General features: G+C 47.6%; 1 protein-coding gene across 5 annotated transcripts; it reads right to left on the minus strand.

Moving 5' to 3' along the window:
• Positions 1 to 2,512: 2,512 nt before the first annotated feature.
• WNT5A (Wnt family member 5A) lies at positions 2,513 to 23,096 on the minus strand. 5 transcript variants are annotated; one of them, XM_066350811.1, is made up of 5 exons: positions 21,633 to 23,096; positions 15,409 to 15,542; positions 13,933 to 14,183; positions 9,188 to 9,480; positions 2,513 to 5,606 (listed from the first exon to the last, which is right to left on the minus strand). In XM_066350811.1, exons 1-5 carry the CDS (start codon positions 21,636 to 21,638, stop codon positions 5,148 to 5,150), a joined length of 1,143 nt encoding a protein of 380 aa, XP_066206908.1. In that variant the 5' UTR covers positions 21,639 to 23,096; the 3' UTR covers positions 2,513 to 5,147. The 5 variants fall into 5 exon arrangements, with proteins under 5 accessions (XP_066206908.1, XP_066206912.1, XP_066206911.1 ...); XM_066350815.1 differs by having other exon boundaries at positions 22,750 to 22,968; XM_066350814.1 differs by lacking the exon at positions 21,633 to 23,096 and adding an exon at positions 16,491 to 16,587.
• Between the last annotated feature and the right edge of the window lie 438 nt (positions 23,097 to 23,534).

Below are 23,534 nucleotides of genomic sequence, written 5' to 3' on the forward strand. Positions count from 1 at the left end.
GAAACTTATAAGGGATTTCCCTGGCTTACCAGACCAACCTAGGCAAGTAAGTCCACCACTGTGGTTAGCCTGGTTTCCCCAAATGCTCAGACCTCAGTCCTTCCATCTAAAGCTGTGGTTCTCAACTGGGGGCGATTCTGATCCCTGGGGCACATTCTACAATGTCTGGAGACATGTTTGGTTGTCACAGATGGGGGGGTACTACAGGCATCTAGTGGGTAGACACTAGAGATGCTGTTAAAAATCTCATAGCACAAACCCCCACCACAAAGAATTACTCATCCCAAAATGCCCATAGTGCTAAGGCTTAGAAACTCACCTAAACACCTAGCTGGCGACCGTCGCAGCATGTAAAAAACCACCAGCGGAATATTCCAGGTGATTCCATGTGTTTATCCAGAACATTATTTTACTCTCTCTTCAAATCATTCTTTCTTCTCTGGCCTTGGAATTTCATGGTAATACCATGTCACTGTGCTAAATGCCCACATTGAATAATAATCTCCTAATACAACTCCTATATGTTAGCACAGCAGAACAAATAAGAAATGGAAAGATTAGCAGTAGCCAAGAGGAAAATGAGCATTAAAATACAAAATAAAGCCTTGAGATTCTACCATAATTATCAACTACATGCCTGAAATGTGAATGTTCTCATCTGGATGCCCTAAACCATAATCGTGCTCCGTGCCCACATGCATCAAGCTCTGATCGCCATGAACACCATCTCCACTAAACACACACGACTGCGCCGATTTCATAAAATGATTTTAATAGAAAAGTACAAGATATGAACAAAAATAAATAATCTTTATCTCATTTCTAGCCCAGCAAATTGTACACGGCATATAAAACTGGTCTCAGATGCAATTTTCCTCACTTTTTTTTTTTTTGCTTTTGAAATACTGAGACAGCATTTTAATTAAATCCCCTCTATCCAAATGGATACGTTTTTTAAAAATCATACCCAGCTTGACTCATTCTAAATCCATTTTTTAAAGTTGCCTAGCAATGATGTTTCACTACAACAAAATACCATCCAGTCATCAGAGTAAGGTGTAAGGTTTGTTCGAACAGTAAATTAGAAGATTACTAAATTTTAATTCCTACGTTGCTGAAAGTTTCCTGTTTTAAAACCTCATTTCACCATCTTACTTTCAAAACCTGGCATCTGTTTTTCACCATTCCATAGAAAGAGGGGAAGATTAAAAAAATACGTCCAAAATAATAAATATTTTAAAAGTCCCCTCTACAGTGATAATGCGGTATTTTAGACCTACGCCTCCGTGGGCATTTGCATTACATACACGCTTCAAGTTACAGGAACCTTTTCTGTCTATCTCTCTCTACTTAGATAATGGACCACTCAGTCTTTGGGGACTGTTTTTGCTAATGATCTCTTGGAATCAGCCAGGATTAGTCTTGTACTGGCAGTACTTAGCCTACTAGAGTGTCATATTTGGTAATTCCAGTGGCTGGTATAATGTTTTGCAAAAACAAATTGAAACTTGGTACTGGCAAAATCGTCTGAGCTAAGGATTTGGGTAGGCTACCAAAACATAACAGGCAGGAGGTCAGCAGCTGAACAGATAAACCAAACTCACACTTGAAACAGTCTTCCTCTTACTTGAGCCCAGAATTACTATTTTGAACATGGCTCTGCTTGTCGCAGCCTATATATAAATTTTTTGTTAATTTTCCTGTATTGGGAAGATCTTGAATGCATTCCAGGATGCAAAGAAAAAGAAATATGCTGACACTCCTAAGTCAAGTATATGTTTTTGCAATAAAGAACACTGGTCAATATACAACTGAGGAAAAACTGAAACAGATGTGTGCCCTAGAACCACAAGCGTTTGAATTTGCCCAGAAATGCTATTTTAAACACTCTATATGTTGGCCTACTGTTTTTTTGTGGAATAATGCATTCTTGGCATCCTTAAAAGGTTTCAATATGTTATAAGGTTATCCGGAAAGAAAAAAAAAATGCGAAGGGCTAACATATCAACCTGGGCAGCGCGGGGCCAGATTTCAGTGTACACTTTCAGAAAGCACGAGAACCCGTATCAATTGCACTTTAACACAACGAGCCTTTAGTTTCCAATGAGTTTTCATTCTCTGCAGATTGAGGCTTGCTTTTCCCGAAATGACTTTCAAAGGGGTACAGAAACACTCAGTCCACAGTAACTTCAAAGAGAGAGGTGCAACAGTTGTCGCGGTAAACACAAATACATTTTTTTGGACTAAAACTCTGGTCATGGATAAAAGCATGTGCCTTTTCAGTTTTCCTCTGAGATGTTACAACAGCAACGCGTTCTAAAACAATTAAGTTACATGCATAATGCTAAAAGAATGTGAGCAATCCTATAACCAGCTTTGAACCATCTGCTTGACTGTTTTTTTGTTGTTTTTTTTTTTTGAGGAACATATATAGGAAAAGAGAATTCCCCTTTTGTTCCGTTACATATAAAAATCTTTTGAAGCTTCCAAATACTTTGGGTTTTGGTAAAAATTCTCCACTCTTCTGTTATTTTGACATGTAGTCACCCTAAACTCTCCCTCATGGTTTCTCAAAAAATCTCCACATTATGTGAACAACAATTGAAACCACTTACCAATATACAAGTAATGTTTTATTTTATATTCTATCTTCCATTTGGCATAAGCCTTCTGATGTTTGTTTTTTAAACCAGTAAAATATACAAATCACACAAGAAGAAATATGTACATTAAAAGTACAGAATAAAGGCCATAGAAGATATACATAATATCTGAATGACAAGTAGAATATTTTACATTAAATAGTTTCTTTTAAAACTAGGATTGTTAAACTCAACTCTCTTCATAAACATGAAATCACTAAAAAGGAACAAAAATCTGGTTTAGCAAATAAAAAACTTACTTCATGGTTTTTGTATAATAAAAACCAAAAAAGTGACATTTTAAACTAATTAGTGCTTTTTAATTTCAAGATCTTTTGCTTGCAATTCACTGCATTGAGGGGAAGTGAATATCCTTGTGCAATAAATTAAGAGCCACAGAGGCTGAAGTGATATGACGGCCACCACACCTTTGAAAGTTGCAGGAGATGAGTATCTTTCCAAACTTTTAAAATCATGTCTGAGATAAAAACACATTGGATGGCACCTTTTGAGAAGAGGTGTCCTGTTTAAAAAAAATTTTAAACTAGCTGTACATGTCATGAACTAGACTTTCCTTAAGGATTCAAACAGGTACTATGAGGTCTATAGGCACCAGTTTCCACTCTGCAAAATGAACTAAGAAAAGAGAAACATTGACCATGCTTCCGAGTTTTGACTCTCTCTTCATTCCCAAGTCTATGACAAACAAGTAATGCCCTCTAAGCAAAATACAGAAATAGAGGTTGAAATAAAGGGGATGGGGCAGGGAAGATAAAAGATATCTTCAAACCAACATGTGTATCAGGGAGGAAGACCTTCCGATTCCTTAGAAACGAGACTGCTTTACAATGCTCTGGGTAGTATCACATCAGGGCCACAGCCCAAGCTCAACTCGAAAACCTTTTGGAAAAATCCCAATGGATTGCAATGAAGGACAAGAACGCTCTAGACTGAGAAATAACCCGAGTAAAGTGTAACTCTAAATTACTGGCTACACTGAGATATAATATTATTTATATTTATATATATATATGTATATATATATATATGTTATGTACAAAAGACTTTGAGATATCAGGCACCATTAAACCACATTCCCTCCCTCCTTATAAATGTAACTGTTCAAGTACACTAGAAACAGTTTTAGGGTCCACCTGCAGTAAAATAGGAAAAGCTTGAGTGGAGAATCTTAACACAGGATCATAATGGCGAAATGCTGCAACACTTCTGTGAACTCCATTAGCCACAGAATGTCATTAAAACATGTAAGACTGGGACTCTTCAGAATAAAAGTTTTAGGGGAAAAGATACCCTAAGTAATGAACTGTTTTCCAAGTGGAGCTCTTAATGGTTCATTTCCTGTCCTGCAATCAAAGGGGACCCAGTGGGGCTGCCGTTTGGCCAGCCTCACCTCCTCAAGCACTTCGAGGAGGGATCAGACAAGGCTTGGGGTCAAGTGTGAGAGCAGCTTTCACTTTCTCCCCTCAAATGGTTTTCTGCTTTGGTGCAGTGCTGAACTGCATGCAATTACCTTGTTGTTTGGGGGGGGAGGGTCTATGACTGGAATCCATTCATTATTTTGATTATTATCATTTATTAACCAAGTATCCCTAAGAAAATTACAGTATATATTTCCTTTGTATTCAAGCCAACCTCCCCCACCCCTCTCCAAACAAAAAGTCTACAACCCATCCAGAGTCATTGGGGATGCTTTCCCAATCTGATAACCTAATTCCTATAACAGCTTCAACATTGTCTTAACACAGGAGTTTTTAAGATTTTTAAATTTCTGAGGCTTTCCTTCCTGCTCTCCAAGTTTCAATAGCTGCTAGAATAGGGCCATCTGCACATGGAATGTTTGAGAAGCATGAAACACATCATATACTCCTTTTATGAGGGATATGAGATTATCGCTCTTACATTTTAAATTACTATTTTGAAAATGTTTCAGGCTGGTAGTCACGGGGGAAGAAGGAGGGGGTTCTCTCTCTCTCTCTCTCTTTTTTATTTTATTTTTTGCTTGTTTCTCAAGACCTTTCATCAGAGCATTTACAGTTCATGTTGGTCACAGAGCCTGAATCAGCACAGATTTGGACCACACCCCCTTCTAGCTGGATACTACCCGTCAATCTGACTCCATGGTTGAGAAAAAGAAAATGTATTTTCTTTACTTTCTAGATGTGCACACAGCTAAGTCAGGGTATGTGTGATATGCCCCTCAGCCTACACCATCAAAAGAAGTCTTGTCTTACCTTTTCAAAGATCCACAAAATAAATATTTGTCTTGGTTCCCACCCCCCATTATTGCCAAATAATAATTATAATATTAATAATAAACCACAGAGTTCTTGGATGGGAACAGAAAAAAATGGTTCCGGTTGCCATTCTTGGGGGAAAATAAAACAATATTAAAAAAACAAAACAAAAAACAGAATCACTGTACTTTCTATAAATAAGTGGGTCCTGGGAATAGGGCTGGGTGATAGGCAGGCGGCAGGGCACCCACTATTTGCACACGAACTGGTCCACGATCTCCGTGCACTTCTTGCACTTGACATAGCAGCACCAGTGGAACTTGCAGTGGCAGCGCTCTGTCTGCACCGTCTTGAACTGGTCGTAGCCACGGCCGCAGCACATGAGCTCGCAGCCGTCCATGCCCTCGGACGTCTTGTTGCACAGGCGGCCCTGCGTGCCCAGCGAGCCTGTGCTCTCGTTGCGCACGCAGTAGTCGGGGCTGGGGTCAATGTAGACCAGGTCCTGCGTGGTGGGCGAGTTGAAGCGGCTGTTGACCTGCACCAGCTTGCCTCGGCCGTTGAGCCGCATGGCCGCCGCACTGTCATACTTCTCCTTTAGGGCATCGCCCACCTTGCGGAAGTCAGCTAGCTGCAGCCAGCACGTCTTGAGGCTACATGAACCGGACACACCATGGCACTTGCAGGCAACATCGGCCAGGTTGTACACCGTCTGTGGGGAGATGGGACAGGCACTTTACAAACTCATGGAGGTGCACAGACACAGGCAGGGCTATGTTAAAGATCCCTTCCGACATCTGGCTGGAGCCATATTTGCCAGCTAAACTAGGGGTAGGCTATCTCCTCCTCATTCTTCACTTCTGGAAGTCTGTGCTGCTTTCTTTAAGAAGTCTACAAAATAAATATGTTTTTAGCCCCTCATTATTACACATAATCATAATAAACAACCACATTTTTAATAGGAACAGAAAAAAAAATTGTTCCTGTTGCTTCTGTTCTACAAGGAAACATTAGCAGCAACTTCTACAGCTTGAACAGTCATCCGGGAGATTGTGCACAAATCCTGGATTAGCCCCCACAACCAGCCTGAGACAAGTGCTGTTAGCATCCCCATTTCACAAAGAAGGAAAATGAGGCCCAGAGAGTTCAGTTACTTATCCAACTACTGAGAAGCAGGGGTACCAGGATCTGAACCCAGGTAGCTTGTGCTCAGTGACTTGCTCATGGATAACCAGCCGCTATGTGGTAGGGCTGGCTGGGAGGGGTCTAGTCCAGGTAGGATTAGGGACTCTTACTATCATCGCTGTGTGTCATCCACTGTATTAAGATGCCTTTATCTCATTTAATCCTCCCAGCAATGTTATAACGTGGGCTGGATCAGATGGTCGCTCACTGACACAGAGAAGGTAAGTGGCCTGCACAGATCACATTGCTAGAATGTGGGAGAACTGGGCTTGGATCTCAGGTCTTCTCCCTCCTGATTCCAAAACAATCCGTACCCTTCTACCTCCACTGGCTAAGCTAAAAGTACTGACCCTGGACACAGGCAGACATAGGTCTGTCATGACTCTGCGCCTGAGTTTAGACAATTGGCTTACCCTCTCTGAGCCTCCATTTTCCATCTGTGTAGGGAACTGTGATCTATTGCACCAGACTCACAGCATTGTTATATGGATAAAATTAGAAGATGCGTTGAAAGTACTTAGCATGCAGATGTAATCAGTAAATCTGGTCTTTCTCCAGGGTGTCAAGGGCATGGCATCTGGGCCTGGCCCCACAGCATTGTGCCCAGCGTCTGGGAAGTGGCACTGTCTCTCTATAGTCCTGACAGCCCACAGTGCCTGTACCAGTTACCCTCCAGAGTCCACGTGCTGTTCAGGAACCTGGAAGTTGGAGTGAGTTAGAAGGCTGCTTCCACCCAGAACAGCAGTGTTCTTCCTCCAGGGATTCACAGGGGGCTTTCTTAAAAATGGGGCCAAAGTGTATCCCTTGGCATAAAGAGTTTCAGGCACTTAGCTAATCTGAGGAAGGGTTTTGCAAACATACTTAACCTTCACTCCCTTTTTACTTTGAGGAAAGTAAAAAGCAATGTCCTGAGAAGATGCTAATGTGATTTCCTGGCACAGTGTCCAACTTCCCTGCACCACCCACACTATACTGAAGAAAAACTGTCTTCTATGTAACCTCATCCACCAGGATAGATGCACTGCTTGAATTATAAAACTTATGGGGGGGGCACTCAATATTAAAAATGCAGATGTTAAGTGAAATTATAACATTAAAGATGCTTTTTCAACCTGCAAAATTCCCTCTCCACCTGGAAATCCTTTGACCTGTTCTCCTTGGTGGCTAAGCCCCTGATGATTTCTCTACATGAGAGAAGTATAAGAAATCTCCAAAGATGGATGAAAGCACCAAATATGGGCAGAGTGGGACTCAGACCATTAGCCACATGCCCACGTCTCTGTCCTGGAGGCACGTCTGGTCTGAGGTTCTGGGCACACTGCCTGCCGAGAGCATAGGTGTGAGTCTCTGACAAGAACAGAAGCAAGGTCTCGGGGCTCCCAGAGAGAGCAGGGCTCACATGCCCATTGCATGGCCTTGGGTGGGCCACAGTGGGGAGTCCACTCACACTGCAGACACCACTGCAGCAGGAGACCTGACAACGGAGGGGCCACACTCCCTCTGGAACAATTATTTGACTCCTCAGGGTGGCAAAGGCAACAATCTGCAGAGCCCAGTCCTTCCCTGACACCACCAAATGTTTAGCATCAAGTGTGAGAAGATAGGTTAGCTGGAGCCGTCTAGATAATCTCTGACCTCTCTATGTCTTTTACTTCATATTGTTTAGTAATTATCATTAATCAAGCACTTTACTACTGGTCGACACTAAACTAAGACCTTCGATGAAACCATAGGAAATTGTTATTTTGTAAGTCAGAAAAAGCCACGTATTGGTATTTCATGTGGTTCAACTTATTATATGATCTCCATTAGTACTCAAGACACTTTCAAAAGAGAGTTAATGCCATGGCCATTTAACAGACATGGAAACATGAAAACTGGGGCTCAGAAACAGAAAGGACAGCCAGAACTGGATTTTAACGTGATTTCTCTACTTCCAAAATCTGTATAGCCCCTCACTCCCAAACTGTGATGCATGAATTTATTTTGGGAAAAAAAAGCACCTGGCTTACATCTCACTCCATTAATTTTCTTCCACAGCCATGAAGTGGTTCTCCAAGCCTCAGTCTCCCAATCTTTAAAATGAGGATGTACAGCCAGAAGGTTCTAAGACTCCTTCCCGTCCTGGACACTTTACTTTGTGATTCTCTTCCCTTTTCCTCACTCCAAAACACAGAAGAATGAAATCTGATCAGAAAGTTCCTGGCACCTACCTTGGGTTTTGTGAAAAACTAATGACCCTGGTTTTCAGTGCTGCCAAAGTTAAGAAGTTTTCACCCCTTCGTTTTAAAGCAGCCAGAAAGGGCCATGTGCTAACCACAGAAACAAGGGTTGTTTTAAAAACTATGGTGGAGAAGCATTTCATGTCCCCACCTGGGGAAGGAAGGCACAGAATGGGGGACATTCAGCAGGGCCTGCAGAGGCAATCCTTTCTGGGCACTTCTGAGTGGTTCCGTCATCTTTCTAGAACCATCCACAATTGGCCTGATGGTCAGACTATGAAAAAATGCTGTAGTTTTCCTGGAAAATCTCTTTTTTAGAAAAGCACTCAGTCCATCAAGCCTGCTGCCTAATGACACAGACAGGTAAATCCTGCAAGCTGGGATGTGGGTTTCTCAGTTGAGCATCTACTGGGCTAAAGAGCTCTCTCTCCCAAATCTAAGCCCATCCACAGACATGTTCCAGGGAGGAGGGCAAGCACTGTTAACATTTGAACTTTGGAGCTGGGCTGGCGAGTTGCACTGGGGACTCATCAAAAAGACAGAGAAAGACCTGTCAGGCAACTTCAGAGGCACCTTGGCTGGAGGGGCCTCTGCAGGATGTCACCCCACCGGAGGTCTTTCTGGGTTGTGTGCCCCTCTCCAGAGAGGCCTGCGGCCTGTGGGGATGGGTAAAGATGGAAGAGAAGGAGAGGGAGAGAGAAAGACAAGCAGGGAGGGAGAGAAAGAGACCAGGAAAGATAGAAAGGGGGTGGAAACAGAGATGCAGAGAGAAAATAGACAGGAACCTATAGAGAGAGGCAGAGGGAGGAGTAGAAGCTGGGCCTAGTTGGGGGACAAAGGGAGAGGAGCCGGACCCTGGGGCATGGACACGACAGGGGGCACTTACCCTTCGGCCAGCCTCATTGTTATGCAGGTTCATGAGGATGCGCGCGCTCTCATAGGAGCCCTTGGCGTGGATGCGCTCCCGCTCCCGCGCGTCCACGAACTCCTTGGCGAAGCGGTAGCCATAGTCGATGTTGTCACCGCAGCCTCCCCACAGCCAGTCCCTGGGCAGGTCCTTGGGACGCGCAGCACGGCTGCAGCCGCAGGTGGAGAGCTCGCCCTCGCGGCAAGCGCGGCTCATGGCGTTGACCACCCCCGCAGCGCTCACTGCGTATGTGAAGGCCGTCTCGCGGCTGCCTGCAGGCAAGGACATGGGTCACCGCACGGCTGGGGCAGAAAAGCCCAGGCACGCAGCACGCAGCACACAGCAGCCCCTGGCCCAGTGAGGGCTGCGGGTGGAGATGGGAGGGGGCAGAAGAAAGCCTGCTCACAGGCCTGCTGCCCCTAGATGGCAACAACTGAAGGCCCCATCCCTAACATACGCCCAGGCCCTGCACCCTTCTCCAGGGAAAGCCAAGAAGAGTGCCCTCAAACACACAGAAGCAACAACAACACAGTAAGAGAACATCCCTGATATCTTTGCTCTAGTGTTTTAAGGCCAAAGGCAGGATTCTAGACAGTGCTGGACTGATTTTTTTCTCTACAATTCTTTAGAAAATATTGGAAATTTATTTTTAAATGCACAAGAAAAAAGCCATTGAGGGGAAACTCAGAATTTGGGTAAACCCCTTTACATTCATTTTGATGTTTGTATTATTTTCATTTTGAGTTACACGGAGCTGGAGCATATAATCTGCCAGGCTTAGAGCCTCGGAAAGTTTGAGGCCCCAGTGGAATGGAACCCAGACAGGTAGCAGCCACGCTTGTGGCCACACTAGTTCTAGCTCACTTCCGCCTCCTCCTCCTGCGTGGTAACTTCTCCTTCATGTGGTATGAAGTGTGTCTCAGGACAAGGCTCAAGACTTTCCCGGTGGACATTTTCTAAACCGATCCCTAGAGAGTTATGAGCCGCCTCTTCTTGAATCCCAGGCTGACTGGACTGATACTTCTCATCCCAGATGACGGCCTACTTTTAAAACAGCCTGCTGCTGGTCTTCAATGCCACTTCTGCAACTCCCTGATAGCCTGTGCCCCAAAGTGTTAGAATGACACCAAGAAAGCAAAAGGCACAATCAAAAGGGAAAAGGAAAAATAAAGAATATAGAAATGGGGGAACAGTACTCCCTTCCCTAATAGTTATATAGGAGCCCTACTAGTAAGAAGGAAAATGGAGGTGATCATAGACTAAATTAATCTCCATTTGGACGTGAAGACATTTTTAAGCATAACAGAAGCCACTTAATAAAAATGCTGTACCATGCAAGCGAAAGGGAGGGGAGGGGGGGAGGGGGCCTCCCTTCCCTCCACTATAAAATCAAGGTATTGGACTAGGAGAAAAAGGTCCCCCTGGCATGAAAATCCTTGTATCAGAATCAGTTTCTCCTGCACTTAAAGAGCTTGCTAACAATCTTCTAGGGGAAGAAGGAAGGGGTGGTGACATGAAAACAGCTGACAACAGAACGCAGCCCCAACCAGAAAGGTCATTCTGCAGGAGGGTGACTGTGCCAATTCAAGGACCCATCCTTTCCTTGAACTCCTGGTCCAACTTCAACCCACAGCCATCTGGGATCCCCTTTCTAGGAATGGTGATGGCTCCCATTTCCGACAGATCTTCCCCCCCACATTTTAAAAAATGAATTACTTAAGGTGTGTGCTGGGGTTGGAAGGAGGATCCAGAAAATTCCTGTGTGGTGTGACATCTATCTTGCTGGAATTAGCGAGGCAGAGCGCATGGAAAGGGTGGAGAGAAATGACGAGGGCAAACTGATTCGAGGGAGTTATTTAAGGATTAATACATAATACAAAAAATGCTGTAGCCCTCGATGGGAGGCTTGTAGAATGAAGAGGTAGCTAGACGAAGAGGAGATAAACAATCCTTCAGAGATACAGGAAAATAAGACACTGCCCCATGAGTATACAAAGCATAAAAGGTCTTTTATACAAAACACAATAATACTGCTTGTTTCAGAAGTCTATCTTGAGCATTTCCTTTTTTGCCCCAGAATACAAACCTGGTAGAAGTCTCTAAGCCAACTGGTTACTGCAGGGGAAAAGTCCCTTTGAAAAGTGCTCTCTGGCTAATAGCCTGTGGATACAGTCACCCTGGATGACTGCGGCTTCACTTAGGTTTCCCTCCTTGTGAATCTACACCCTCTTCCATCCTCACACTCCTGAAACATGGCGCCTTTCTGACATATCTTTTCACAGAATGGAAACAAAGAAGAGACAGAGACAAAAGCTGGAAGAAAGGGTAGCATGATGAAAAATGAGAAAGTTTCCAAAATGAAGAGTAGGCCCTTCATGAGGCAATTGTGTACAGTGCCTCCAAGGCGATTAGCACCCTAGAAAAATTAGTTGAGGAGGGGTACGAAGTGGCAGCCCCGAGTTTCCCAGACATTGGCCCGATCACAGGGTCAGATTCTCACGAACAAGAATTGCTCCTCAAGTCCCTTGTGTACTAAGTGCTCTGGCGTGTACACACACACACACACACACACACACACACCTTTCAGCCTTGAAGGTGTTCTGAACTTTCCCTTAGCACATCCTCTTCCAATGTGCCTTAAACAGAAAAGTGAAAGCTAAGTAACTTTTCACTACTGGGGCTGGGTCCATGTTCCTCTTCTAGAAAAAGCGATTCTTGTTTTTCTTCACTCCAATTCAATTTTAAATTAAAAAGCAAAGGCCCTGTTGGTTTTCCAAAAGAAGGTACTAGCAGCAGCTTTCTGCACCGGACTCCAGGCACTTGGGGAGCTTTTGGCAAGGGAGCTGCGACATCCGACATCCGACATCCTGGGACAGCAGCTGACTTGGTGATCCTACCTCAGATGGCTCCCTCCAAGGCTGTCCCACATACTTCCCATCAACCCAGACAGTCGTGCTACACAGCTGAGCACCAGAGAGTGTACTTGCAAGGGACAATTGTACCAAAGGTTCTGCTTTTTCCCTAAGGAATTAGCCTCTTTGAATCTGGGACCACATTTAAAATAAATCTCCAGCAGAACTCAAATCCACTTAGCAAATGATAGCTTATTCTGAACATTCTGGCCCCAAACAGGCTATGTATAAAGACAAGAAGAGGATCTTAAATCAAAGCTGTGTTCCAGGGACTACACAGAAAAACAGTTTCAATTGGTTTCTTTCCTTTCTGGTTACCATGAGAGGTGTGTGATTTTTGCAAACTCATATACTTGTGGAAAAGTGGTCCCATAGTTTGAGAGGAAGGCAGTTTAGGGGGAACACAGTAGCAAATGTGATGGGGGGAAAGCTGATAACTTTCAAAAAAGTTTTCATTCACTCACAATATCAAAATGCAGGGAAATTAAATCTCCACACACACACACACACACACACACACACACACACACGCACACACGCACACACACACACACCCTCAGTTAACTATATAAGGCAGCCTATACTCAGGGCAAACTCCTGTGTTCCTGAAGCTGAACTCCTGCTTCTGATCCCACTATATACATTAGCACATTTTAATCATTAACAGGAAGGACAAAGCCCTAGGAAACTTTGCAGGCTGAGGCTGCAGAGCATTTTCCCATTCAGTTAGAGGAACTGCTTCCAGTTCAGGATTATTTTAGTTTATGAAGCCACTTGGCTCAAACATCCACTGACAACTCTTTTTTGTTCTCAATGAATGCACTTTTCACGGGTTTTTACAAAAGCATTTTATCCATCCCTGACGTATATTAAGCCAACTTTTTATCTTCAGTCAGTATAAACAGTTAATTGCTTTGATAAATTGCATTTTATTTTAGGAGTCATTGTAGTCATATTAATTATAAGGGCTTCTTTGCATAAAAGAGACCTAAAATATTCACACTAGAAAACACACACAGGACCTCATCTGTCAGAGAGTACCCTATGTTATTAAACCAAACCAGGGGCCAATTGATTCTTCAAAATCTTTGCCTTTATCCAGTTTTAATGTCATCTCCTCCCTGAATGGAATAATAAGTACAACAACACATTTAAAATAAAGAACTGAACTGTGAATGATACATTTAAAGTTTTTCTTTTTAAGTTCCTAGGTTGAGGCCTGAAGTATGTGTTTTTATACCAATTGCCAAAATCACAAATGTAAATTGGACCACTTCTAATTAAAATTCTTTCTAAAACTAAAAATAAAGCTTTTAACATATATATCTCCACAGCCTTGGGACTATCTACATACATTAGGACAATCAGAACCTGATTCACTTTCAACATGCCCAGCATTCTGAAAGATGACAATTTTTAGATCACTACTTGGGCCATCTGAATTGCAGCATAAGACACTGCTTTCAGTTAAAAGAGTTTTGAAGCTTGAAAGGATATAAATAACTCAGCTTTCCTCATCTACTTTTGAGAAACCAAAATATTGTAACCAAAATGTTTCTTAAAAAAATTAAGAGCTCAGGTAAAAACAAAGGTGTCTTAGATGCTCCCTTCCTGAATGGGTTAAAGAAGTCCAAAAGGTGGAATGAGAGTGGGAACAAAAATTAACACAGGTAGAAATAATGACACAAATCCCGAAGCCACCACCTCTCTGCTGCAAGATTCCCTGCTGATGAAGCTGGTCAATAAACACTAAGGACTTTCTCTAGGAGAAAAGTTTCCATATATTTAAAAATATGTTAAATGTTTTCCTACCTATCTGCATAACCCTGCCAAACACGGAGGTGTTATCCACAGTGCTGCAGTTCCATCGACGATGTCGAAATTGATACTGGCATTCTTTGATGCCTGTCTTCGCTCCTTCTCCGATGTACTGCATGTGGTCCTGGTACAAGTGGCATAGTTTCTTCTGTCCTTGAGAAAGTCCTGCCAGTTGGCTGCAGAGAGGCTGTGCTCCTATAATATATACTTCTGACATCTGAACAGGGTTATTCATACCTAGCGACCTAAAAAGGGATGGGGGGGGGGGGAGATGTGCATTCAAGATTTACGTGAACTCTCTCGAGGTGGGCCCCCAGAAAGCATGTCAGCAAGACAGAGTTCCCAGTACACAGATGCTTTTCTCTCCTGCTTGTCCTCATGACAAAGTATGAGAAGGGCTTCATAAAACTCCTCTGTTTCAGCTCCACTCAGAAAACAGAGGTATTGTGTAGTCCCATTCCTGCCATCTGGCTCCTCGGTTAGAGTTTTTACTCCCTTCCTTGCCCCCTCCCATTGCCATATACCTGAACCAGTATTTCTGAAATCCACTCAGAAAAGACAGAAACATCGGTTTCGGAACAAGTCTTTGACCTTAGAGAAAGTGATTCACTTTGCCCCACAAATTGGACCTATCTGCCTTGAAAACATAAGAATGCTGAAAGTAGACACAATTAGACACGGGTGGGAGATTGTAGTTTCTTTTGACTGATGGAAAAACAGTGGGGCACGTATACACACTAGAGAAAATTCACTATGCTCTGGACATTTTAAAAGGGCTCCCTATATATGATTGTGAAGGACCCAAGACAGGGTATCCAGTGAACAGAAGTCATGTTTGACAGTCAGAAAAACACTGCTCATTTACAGGGAAAAATATCCAGAACGCCGTCAAAAATAATCCTCTGGATATACTGCAGCCTATCTGCAAGGACCCTACCAGAAAGAAAGCCCCGTCCAGGGACATTTAACAACTTCAAGTTCACCTTTCCTTGATCAAATTCTGAGCCCAAATAGTTCTCCACTTGGAGATTAGCTGTCTTACTAAAACTTTCCCTACATTAGACTGAAGGTTAATAACATCAAGTGACAAAAAAATAAAAGTTGGAACTCACTTTTTACTACCTAGAGGTGGCAAGAAGTAAGTTTTACAGATAGGCTTTCTATTATTAAATAAGTGGATTTTGGTTGTCTTTTATAATATAATGCACTACAAGCATACATATGTACAAGGGCCTCATAGAAAAACGTCTAGATTTATAGGTTCTGATTACCTATGGAACTAAAAATAAGTTTTACAATATTAGCAAATTAAAAGAAAATTCTTATTTTAGAAAACATGTAATAAAACATACATGCATTATTATGTGTATTAGATAAATGCACCCAAACTCACGATTCAGCTTTAAATACTGTAGCATCATACAAATAAATCTTTTTTTAAAATAAAATATGCACATAGGATAAACTTACCACCAAGAATTGGCTTCTATTACAACCTGGGCGAAGGAGAAAAATATGGCCAAAGCCATTAGGAAGAACTTGGAAGACATTGCACTTCCAGCCGTCCCCAAAGCAACTCCCGGGCTTAATATTCCAATCGACTTCTGGAGAGGGAAGAAAGGAGCAGATGTTTATTGCCTCTCAGATAATTTTCAAGCATACAAGTTTAAACAACGGAAGCATCCGGGTCTCTTAAGTTTACTGTTGATTGACTGCGATTCTTCTCCGTGAGTTTTTTGATGAGAAGATATAGGCAGTTTCTTTTTCCAAATTAGTCCACCCACGCAACCTCACCAGGAAATCTGATTTCGCTGGGATCTTGCGCGCGGGACAAACCAGCGATTACAAACATGTCTCAATGCTGTTGAGTCAAAGCCCGGGTGCCAGGCGCTGTCTCCTTCCTGCTTGCTCGAGTCCCGCACCCCCTTGCTCCCCTCTAGTTCGCGCTGTGCTCCGGTCCCTCCTCGGAAATTCACTTGGGAACCCGCAGCCACCCCTCGTCCTCTCCCCGACCTGGGCTGAGCAACAAGTGGAGCCGGAATTAATTCCAAGGGCGAGAGGAGCGCGAAGGCGAGTGGAGCTCGCCGGCGGCGGCTGCGGAGGAGGAGGCGGAGTGGCCGGCGCGGGGGTGGGGGGTGGGGGCAGGACGCGGGAGGGAAGGGCAGGGGGTGGGGGGCGAGGCCCGGGGGAGCAGCGCGGGAGAAAGTGCCCAGCTGGGAAATCCAGCTCTGAATTAACATCGTATGTTTCATAATCAGTTTACGGGCCGCTTTGGGCAAAGCCACTTCCAGAGGGGGGAGGGCAGCCTGGGTTCCTTAGGACACACTTCGGCCAGATCGGAGCGGGGAAAAGGAGATGGGGGACATAGAGGTCAATGGGGAGAGAGATCTGCTCTCCCAACCAAGGAATCCAGAAAACAGGGCGCTCCCTCGGACTCAGTGTACTCCAGAGAAGGGATGGCACCCCAGAGAGAAGGGGATCTGGGTCTCGCTGTGCTCGGAGAGGCTCCCTTCCCTGCTCTCCCCACAATCCTCTTCCAAATTCTTTCTCACTCTCCCTCCCGTCCCTGCCGTCCCCACTGTTGGCCGCTGCCAAGGAGAAAGGGGAAAGGAAGCCAAGGGGACTCCAGTTTCCTTTAGTCCTGGTGTGGAGGTATCGGCCACTTCGCCATCGCGGCACTGTGAGCCTGGCCTTGGAACACCGCCACTCCACCCTCCAGCCCAACTAAGACTCGGTTCGGTCAGCGACAAGCGGTGAGGGTGCACGGTAAGGCCAGAGAGCTGGTTCGAGTACCCCCCCACCCCCGACGGAGCTATAGATGCGCTGGCTTTCGCGCCGCGGCTGAGCCCCTGGATTCCAGGGCGCAGAGGGCCGGGCGGTGAAGGTTCCAGTCAAGAATTTCGGGGCAAGGGTGGCCTTGAAAACTTCCGCTGCCGTTCCTTCCCACTGGTGACTTCTCCACCTGTAGGCGGCGGCGGAGCAAGGCGGGGGCGGCTGCGGGTGGGAGGAGCGGGTTTCCAAAATCCCCCTTTACATCTCTGATAAGTGTAACCGGGCCGCGCTGCGCCTCCCGCAGATCCCAAGGGACGCCTTCCTAGGAAAAGGATAGGCGAACCTCTTCTAAGCTGCAGAAGGGCCTGGCCTGGAACCTGCGCGGTAAAAGGGACTGAAGGGACCTAGGCAGCCTTGAAAACACGAAGGAGCCCAGGACCTTGCCACGGCTTTTCCCGGCCAGCCTCCCCTTTGGCCTGGACACCCCCGCGCTTTCTCCAAAAGGAAATGCTTATGTGGTCCTCAGTGCCCACTAACCAGGGTTCCGCGCCCTGTGGCCCACTCATCCTCGAAACGCCGCTAAGCCGGGGGCGCATCCCGGGCAATAGAAACCTGGGGTTTCCCCAGCTGTGGGAGAGAGGCTCGGTCTCCCTCCCCACCCCTGCCCGAAGTGTCAAGTTTCCTCCAGGGGAGGGGGGGGGGGGCTTCGAGGTCTGCCTCGCGCGCGGCCCCAGCAACAAAGTCGACTCTCCCTATAGGCAGCCGAGGCCGCGCGCATACAATCAGGCACGATCACAATAATGCACTTTTCACACACTCACACGCGTGCACAGAAACACACGCTCTGATGTGCTTCCGAGACTGCCGCGCAGGTCGCTGCTGGCCGCGCGCACTTTCCAAGCTTCTCGACGGGCGGGGCGCACGGGGTGGGGCGTGGACAGCCGAGAAATTGATAACAGATTCGGTGGATTACAGCGGATCTCTTTGTTAGAGACGAAGCCACACAAACCGAACCCACTCTTGGCCGATGACCCTGAGGAAAGTCTACCCGTTCCCAGAGCAGTAGGAGTGGGCCATTGGGTCTCTGCGACTCTGGTCTCCGCAGTACCAGGCAAGGAGTTAACCAAATCTGTCCCCAACGGGATCTGCAGGAGAGCCCAGCGAGTCGCGTCTCCACTTAACCTTGCGCGCTTGCCCGGAAGCACCTTGGCCCTCTTCCCGCTCCAAACTCCGCGCAATCCAGAAAAGGCCCCACAGGGTTGAAATAGTGAAGGAACCCATAGCAAACTCATTAATAAATACATCGCCCCTGTTAGGTAAACATCCCTGCCTTGTTTACCAAGAGATCTGATCCCAAAAGACAGTACAAAATGAGACCTCTCCGGAGACTGTTACACCGGAGGTAGATCAAAACTTCTAGGCAGAAGCTGAGTTTATCAAAGAACGGACTAAATGTTTTCAAACGCTTTCAGGGCCGAGGAAAACCGACTTTGTGAGGGTCCTTGGAACGTGTTCCTTGTGTGGGATGGGGGAAAGGATGCGTCTGAGAGATTCAAGCTCAGTGGAAGGGTGAGGTTGAGGGGACGGGTAGAACATTCGTCCGCGCACCCTTGTTTCCAGTCCAGAGCAGCTTATTGTAATGGCTGCTTATTCTGTCTCTCTTCCAAAGCTTTCGTATTGGATAAAGGTGTTCTTAAATCCCCCCCCCCTTTTTTTTTTATCAACTGGGATGCGAGCAGGAAGTGATGAGCAGTGAAAGTGACTAAACTGTCAGGCTGGTTAGAAGACGTTTGATTGCTTCGGAAAGCATCGGAACGCGAGCGCAAAGCCGCTCAAGTCCTCCGCCCGCCACCCCTAAGAAGAAATTCCACAGAGGTAGGGCGAAGATCCTTGACCCTTGGCCAGGCCTCTGGCGCTTCCTCACTCGGTTTGGACATCCTCTTCCACCAGGCTCTTTAGATTTAGATCCGCCCAAGTCTCTGGGAGTGGAAATGATGAGGGAGACCACCTTGGAGGAAGTGAGTTTGACCTAGACTCGCGGTGTCGAAAAGGATAGGAAACTCCAAAAATAAACTTGTTTTCCCCACTCTGATCTCTCCCCAAAGCAAGGAGAGAGATGGAGAAAGTTGCAGGAGAAAAACTCTGTTGCAGTCACAGCGTTTGGCCGTCCTGCCTCGGGGAACGCCGAGAGAAGTGGGAGGGGATGATGAAGGATGAGCCCGCCAAAGCTGATAGGAGGTCCGCTTTGGGGGAGCAGACAAGAAACCAGCGCTCCCCCACGCCTCTAGCCTAGGTACGGAGGGGGGGCATGGCCGCCCCACGCCAAGGGGATGTATCCACAGCGCCGTGGAGGGGTGGGGTGGAGGGGAGAGAAAGTGGGTAGAGCTCCCAGAGCCAAATCAGTGCAAGGAACGTGTGCAGCCTGATAGCCCCGACTCAGAACCAACAGCAGGTCGGGTAACAGAAGTCTCCAAGAGAGGAATAGTAGCTAAGTCTAGTTTTGTTCCCTGTCTTCCCTCGTCCGCCCCTAAGGAAAGGCTCTCCGGACTGAACGGGAAGGCTTTCTTCTTCTTCTTCTCCGCCTTCGCCTCCTCCTCCTCCTCCTCCTCCTCCTCCTCCTCCTCCTCCTTCTTCTCTCTCTGTCTCTCTCTGTCTCTCTCTGTCTCTCTCTCTCTCTCTCTCTCTCTCTCTCTCTCTCACACACACACACACACACACACACACACACACACACACACACACGCCGCACTTACACCTTCTCACACGGAATGTATAACTCTCTCAGCGCAGGCTCTCAACTTTGTCCAGGGGAAGAGCAGTGTCCAGTGGAGGGAGAAAGAAAATTAAACATCAGTTCAACCTTCCTCCCCCTTCTGAGGCAATTTAATACCCACTTTTTAATAGACGAGGAAACTGAGGGCGAGAGAGAGGAACACTTGTCTTCCTTCTCAATTACAGAGAAAATTGGTGAGAGCGTCAAGACCCGGCCAGAGGCCTCCTATAGGGCGACGCTCTTGTTCCTACGCCTTGAAGAGGTACCAACTCCTTCCTCCACTCGCCCGAACTCCATTGGCTGCTTCAGACCCTTGATCTCTGCCGTATTGCAGTGGAACTGGTCCTCTGGAAGCCTCCGAGCGGCCCTCTCTGAAGAGTGAGATATGGTAGTCCAGAGAAACGTGTGCAGCCAGGGGTGGGAGCTAGCTACCTCTCGCCCCAAAGCACCGACTCCGAGGCGTCTTACCTCAAAGCAGCCAACAGGGGGCAGCCGGCACCGCACAGCGGGGAAGAAAAGGCTGCGGGAAAAGCTGAGCTCCGCGCGCACTAAGCTAACCCCTTATGCACCGGAGCGCTCCAATGAGGGAGGGGAAACGGCAAAAGAAACTCTAGGGTCGGCTTCCGGAGGGGGCGGGGGGGTGTTCTCCTTTGTGAGGCCCGTGCGGGACTAAGACCCAAGACCCAAGAATAACTGACCTTTTACTTCTCCTCCCCACACGCAGGGCATAAATCCACACACTCGGACACAATTTCCACTGCCTCTCCATTGCTTGTGCGCTCTTAGCATTACCCTCTCGGAACTTCCCTGGCAGAGACTGTCTAGAAACTAAATCTCAGCAACTGGCTGGAGCCGCAGTGAACATTAGGGGCTGAGGAGGTGTGATCCCACCTCTTCAATAAGTGACCTCAAACAGCAAGTTGTCCATTTTAAAAAAGACGACAGGAGAGGGGCCCAATGCCAGACTGGTTTTAGAAAGTAAAACAAGGCCTCAGGGTCTCTAGGTTTTCTCGAATTTTAAATCTTTTGGGGGGTAAGGGGAAATTTGTCTACTTTTAGAAAACATCTTAATTCTAATTTCAACTTTATTTTCTAGAAAACTGAAAATGGAAAGATCAACAAAAATGGAAGACTAGAAGCTTGGAGGAAGGCAGAGAAGTTGTTTGAAAAATAGCAAGTTATATTGCAGGAAGAAATGTTAACTTTTCGTAAAAGTGAACTCTCTGTGACCCTCGGAGTGTGTGACTCGGCTTTAACATACAACTGACAATTAAAACAAACAAGAGTTCACAAACTGCCCCCCGCCCGCTCTCCCAACGCGGAGGCCCAAATGTTTCCAAAAGACAAGGCAGATTCCGCTTAGGGGGCCGGAGCGAGATTTCCCAGCGGACAGGATTAGAGCCACCACCGCCAACACTCCCCGCCCCCATCACCGCTGCTGAGTGCCGCAGTTCACCCTGTGGCGGCTAATAATGCTAATAACGCGACCCCGCTCTCGGCGTCGGGGTGCGCGCTGGCCCCCCGCCAGGCACTCTTAAAGGTACAGGGCCTGCAGCACTAGGGTTCCCCGACAACGACGAGCCTGCAACCTGGCCTTTCTGGTTGCAGAGGGTGAGGGTTGCGCTTCTCTGGGGCAGTCGGCCCCTAGTCTAGCTGCCGGTCTTCCAACCAACGAGTCCCCTTCCCCATCCAAGCCCTGGCCACACACCTTCTTGGTGCCCGAGCAATAGGCACTTGGTAAATATTTGTTGAATTGAATCATTATCCTCTTACTGAAATATACATTATAAGTACATTTGAGTTTCTCAGAGCCAAAAGGAAGTCGTCCTAGAACAGCACTGTTTTTCTGCCTTGGCTCTTCCTCACGTTTTCTCCAAAGTCGGAATGTTTGCAGAACGTTTGGTGGGGCAAGAAGAGGTCTTCAAGATGTAGAGGCAATGCTCAGGGAGTGGTGGGGGTCGAAGGGGTAGGAGGTCCCAGCTAGCCCTGCGGGAGTTCCAACTTCTCGAAGCGGTAGGAGAAATGGAGGGATAGGAAGAGGGGTGTGTGTGCGTGGGTGGGGGTGGGGGGGTCAATTAACTTCCATAAGAAAAAAAAAAAAGTAAAGGAAAAATAAGTAGCTAGCGTCGGCGGCACACAGAACACCTACCTTCATGACGAGGGGGAGGGGGCCCGCAGAGGAAGTAGCCACCAGAGCAAGGGCAGCGGAGGAATCCAAGCGGAGCGGCCGGGTTAAGCTTGGGGAGACAATCCGGCACAGAGCTGCAGACTCCTACCGGGCGCGTCCCGCAGGCGCAAGGAATCGGAGCCGGAGCGGTATCTGGAGCCAAAGTCTGGTGGCCCAGGACGGAGCAGTGCTGGGATGCGCCCGGGAACCAAAGGGGCGCGGAAGCCCGCCCGCCCGCAGCAGAAACTGGGCCCGGCCGACGCGCAACAAGGGAGCCGCGGATCCGGCGAGGGCGCGCAGGCGACTGTTCCGCGGCGAGGCGCTCCCTCTCCAACGTCCATCAGCGACAGCGGTAATTAGGGCTTTCCAACCCCAATGTGGGCGTGATTGTGCAAAAGACTTTACAACAAATAATAAAAAAATTCTTCACAAGAGGGTGAAAAAAAATGCCCCACTACTCAACTCTGGCCTGGGGCGGAGGGGGGGGGGCGATCCGTGCGCCCAGGTGCCCCCAGTTCATTCACACCACAGATTCTGCAAACTCCAGGCGACTCACGCCCTCCTGATCTCCAGCTCCTCCTCTCCAAGTCTGTGGCCGAAACGTCTGCTTCCAGGCACTGATCCTGCGGCCGCGAGTGTGTGGACGTCTGTGTACACACACACAAACACGCGCGCGCGCACACACACACACACACGCACACACACACTCACACTCACACACTGCAGCTTTGGGGCCACAGAACAATCAGGCGTGCATGGCTTTTTCTCTGGGAGATGACGCTGAAAACGCACAAGTCGCCATCCGAGCTGTAAGAGTCAGCGCCAACTTTTGTCCTTTCATTTTAGGGTTTGGCAAAAAGGGGGCGCAAACTGGGTAGTTGTCCCCGGACGTTCTGCCGCGCGGTGGTTTCAGGGACTATTGCCCCAGGGGAGACACGGGCTCCCCCCTTCCCACCCCTTTCTTTCTCTCTTCGGATTAATCCCCCGCTTTTCCCCGCCTTTCCAGGGCGAAGGGCGACGCGAAGCGAGGGCACCGAGGGCGAGGGGCTCCGCGGCGGCTGCTCAGCTCCGGAGGTCCATGGCCGGCGCGGCTGCCCACCTCCTCGTTTGGCGCCCGGGCCCGAGGGGCGGGAGAGCTAGCAGGCGGGCGGTCGAGGGCAAGGCGGCGGCGGCGACGGCGGGAGGAGCTCGCTCGGCAGCGGCACAGAACCGGACTCTGGACGGCGGAGGCGGCGTCGTGGAGTTTGCAGCAGCCTTTCACGCGATCCTGTGCCCCGCAGACTGACCGACTGCAGCAACCGCGTCCCCCCACCCACCCCTAGCCCTTCTGGCCAACTGCCGCGCTCTCTCCCTCCCTCTCTCTGGACTACTCTTTCCCCTGGTGTTCACAGAGAAAAAAAATTTTTTTTTAAGTTGCAGAACCAAAGGCTGCTGGAGAGAGAGAGAGAGGGAAGGGTGGAAAAAAAGGGAAAAAAAGAAAAGGAAAAAAAAAAAAAAACCCTTCAACTTTGTCTATGCGCATGCGTGCTGAGGCCGGCCTATGACAAACTCCACAGGATTTTAAAGCCGTACCACGGGCTGGGGTGCAGGGGGGCGGGATACATTCCCTGCCGGAGCCCCCTTCTCTTGGCCCCCCCATCCCCCAAGCATCTGCTGAAAGAGAGAGGTCCACCCGCAGCCGCTACCTGACTGCCGTCCGACACTCCGCGCTCCTTCCAAAGCCACCGACCCGCGGGAGGCTGAACCCCAACTTCCAGGGCTGGACTCTCTGGCTTGCCTGTGCTCGGCCTATTCCACTGGGGCTGCACGGGGGCTGCTGCCCTAGCATGGCACCTCTTGGAGCACCTCCTCTGCATTCTTACCCCCGGGAGGTAGTCCCCTAAA

The sequence above is a fragment of the Saccopteryx leptura genome, chromosome 10 (assembly GCF_036850995.1).
Source record: "Saccopteryx leptura isolate mSacLep1 chromosome 10, mSacLep1_pri_phased_curated, whole genome shotgun sequence".
NCBI lineage: Eukaryota > Metazoa > Chordata > Mammalia > Chiroptera > Emballonuridae > Saccopteryx > Saccopteryx leptura.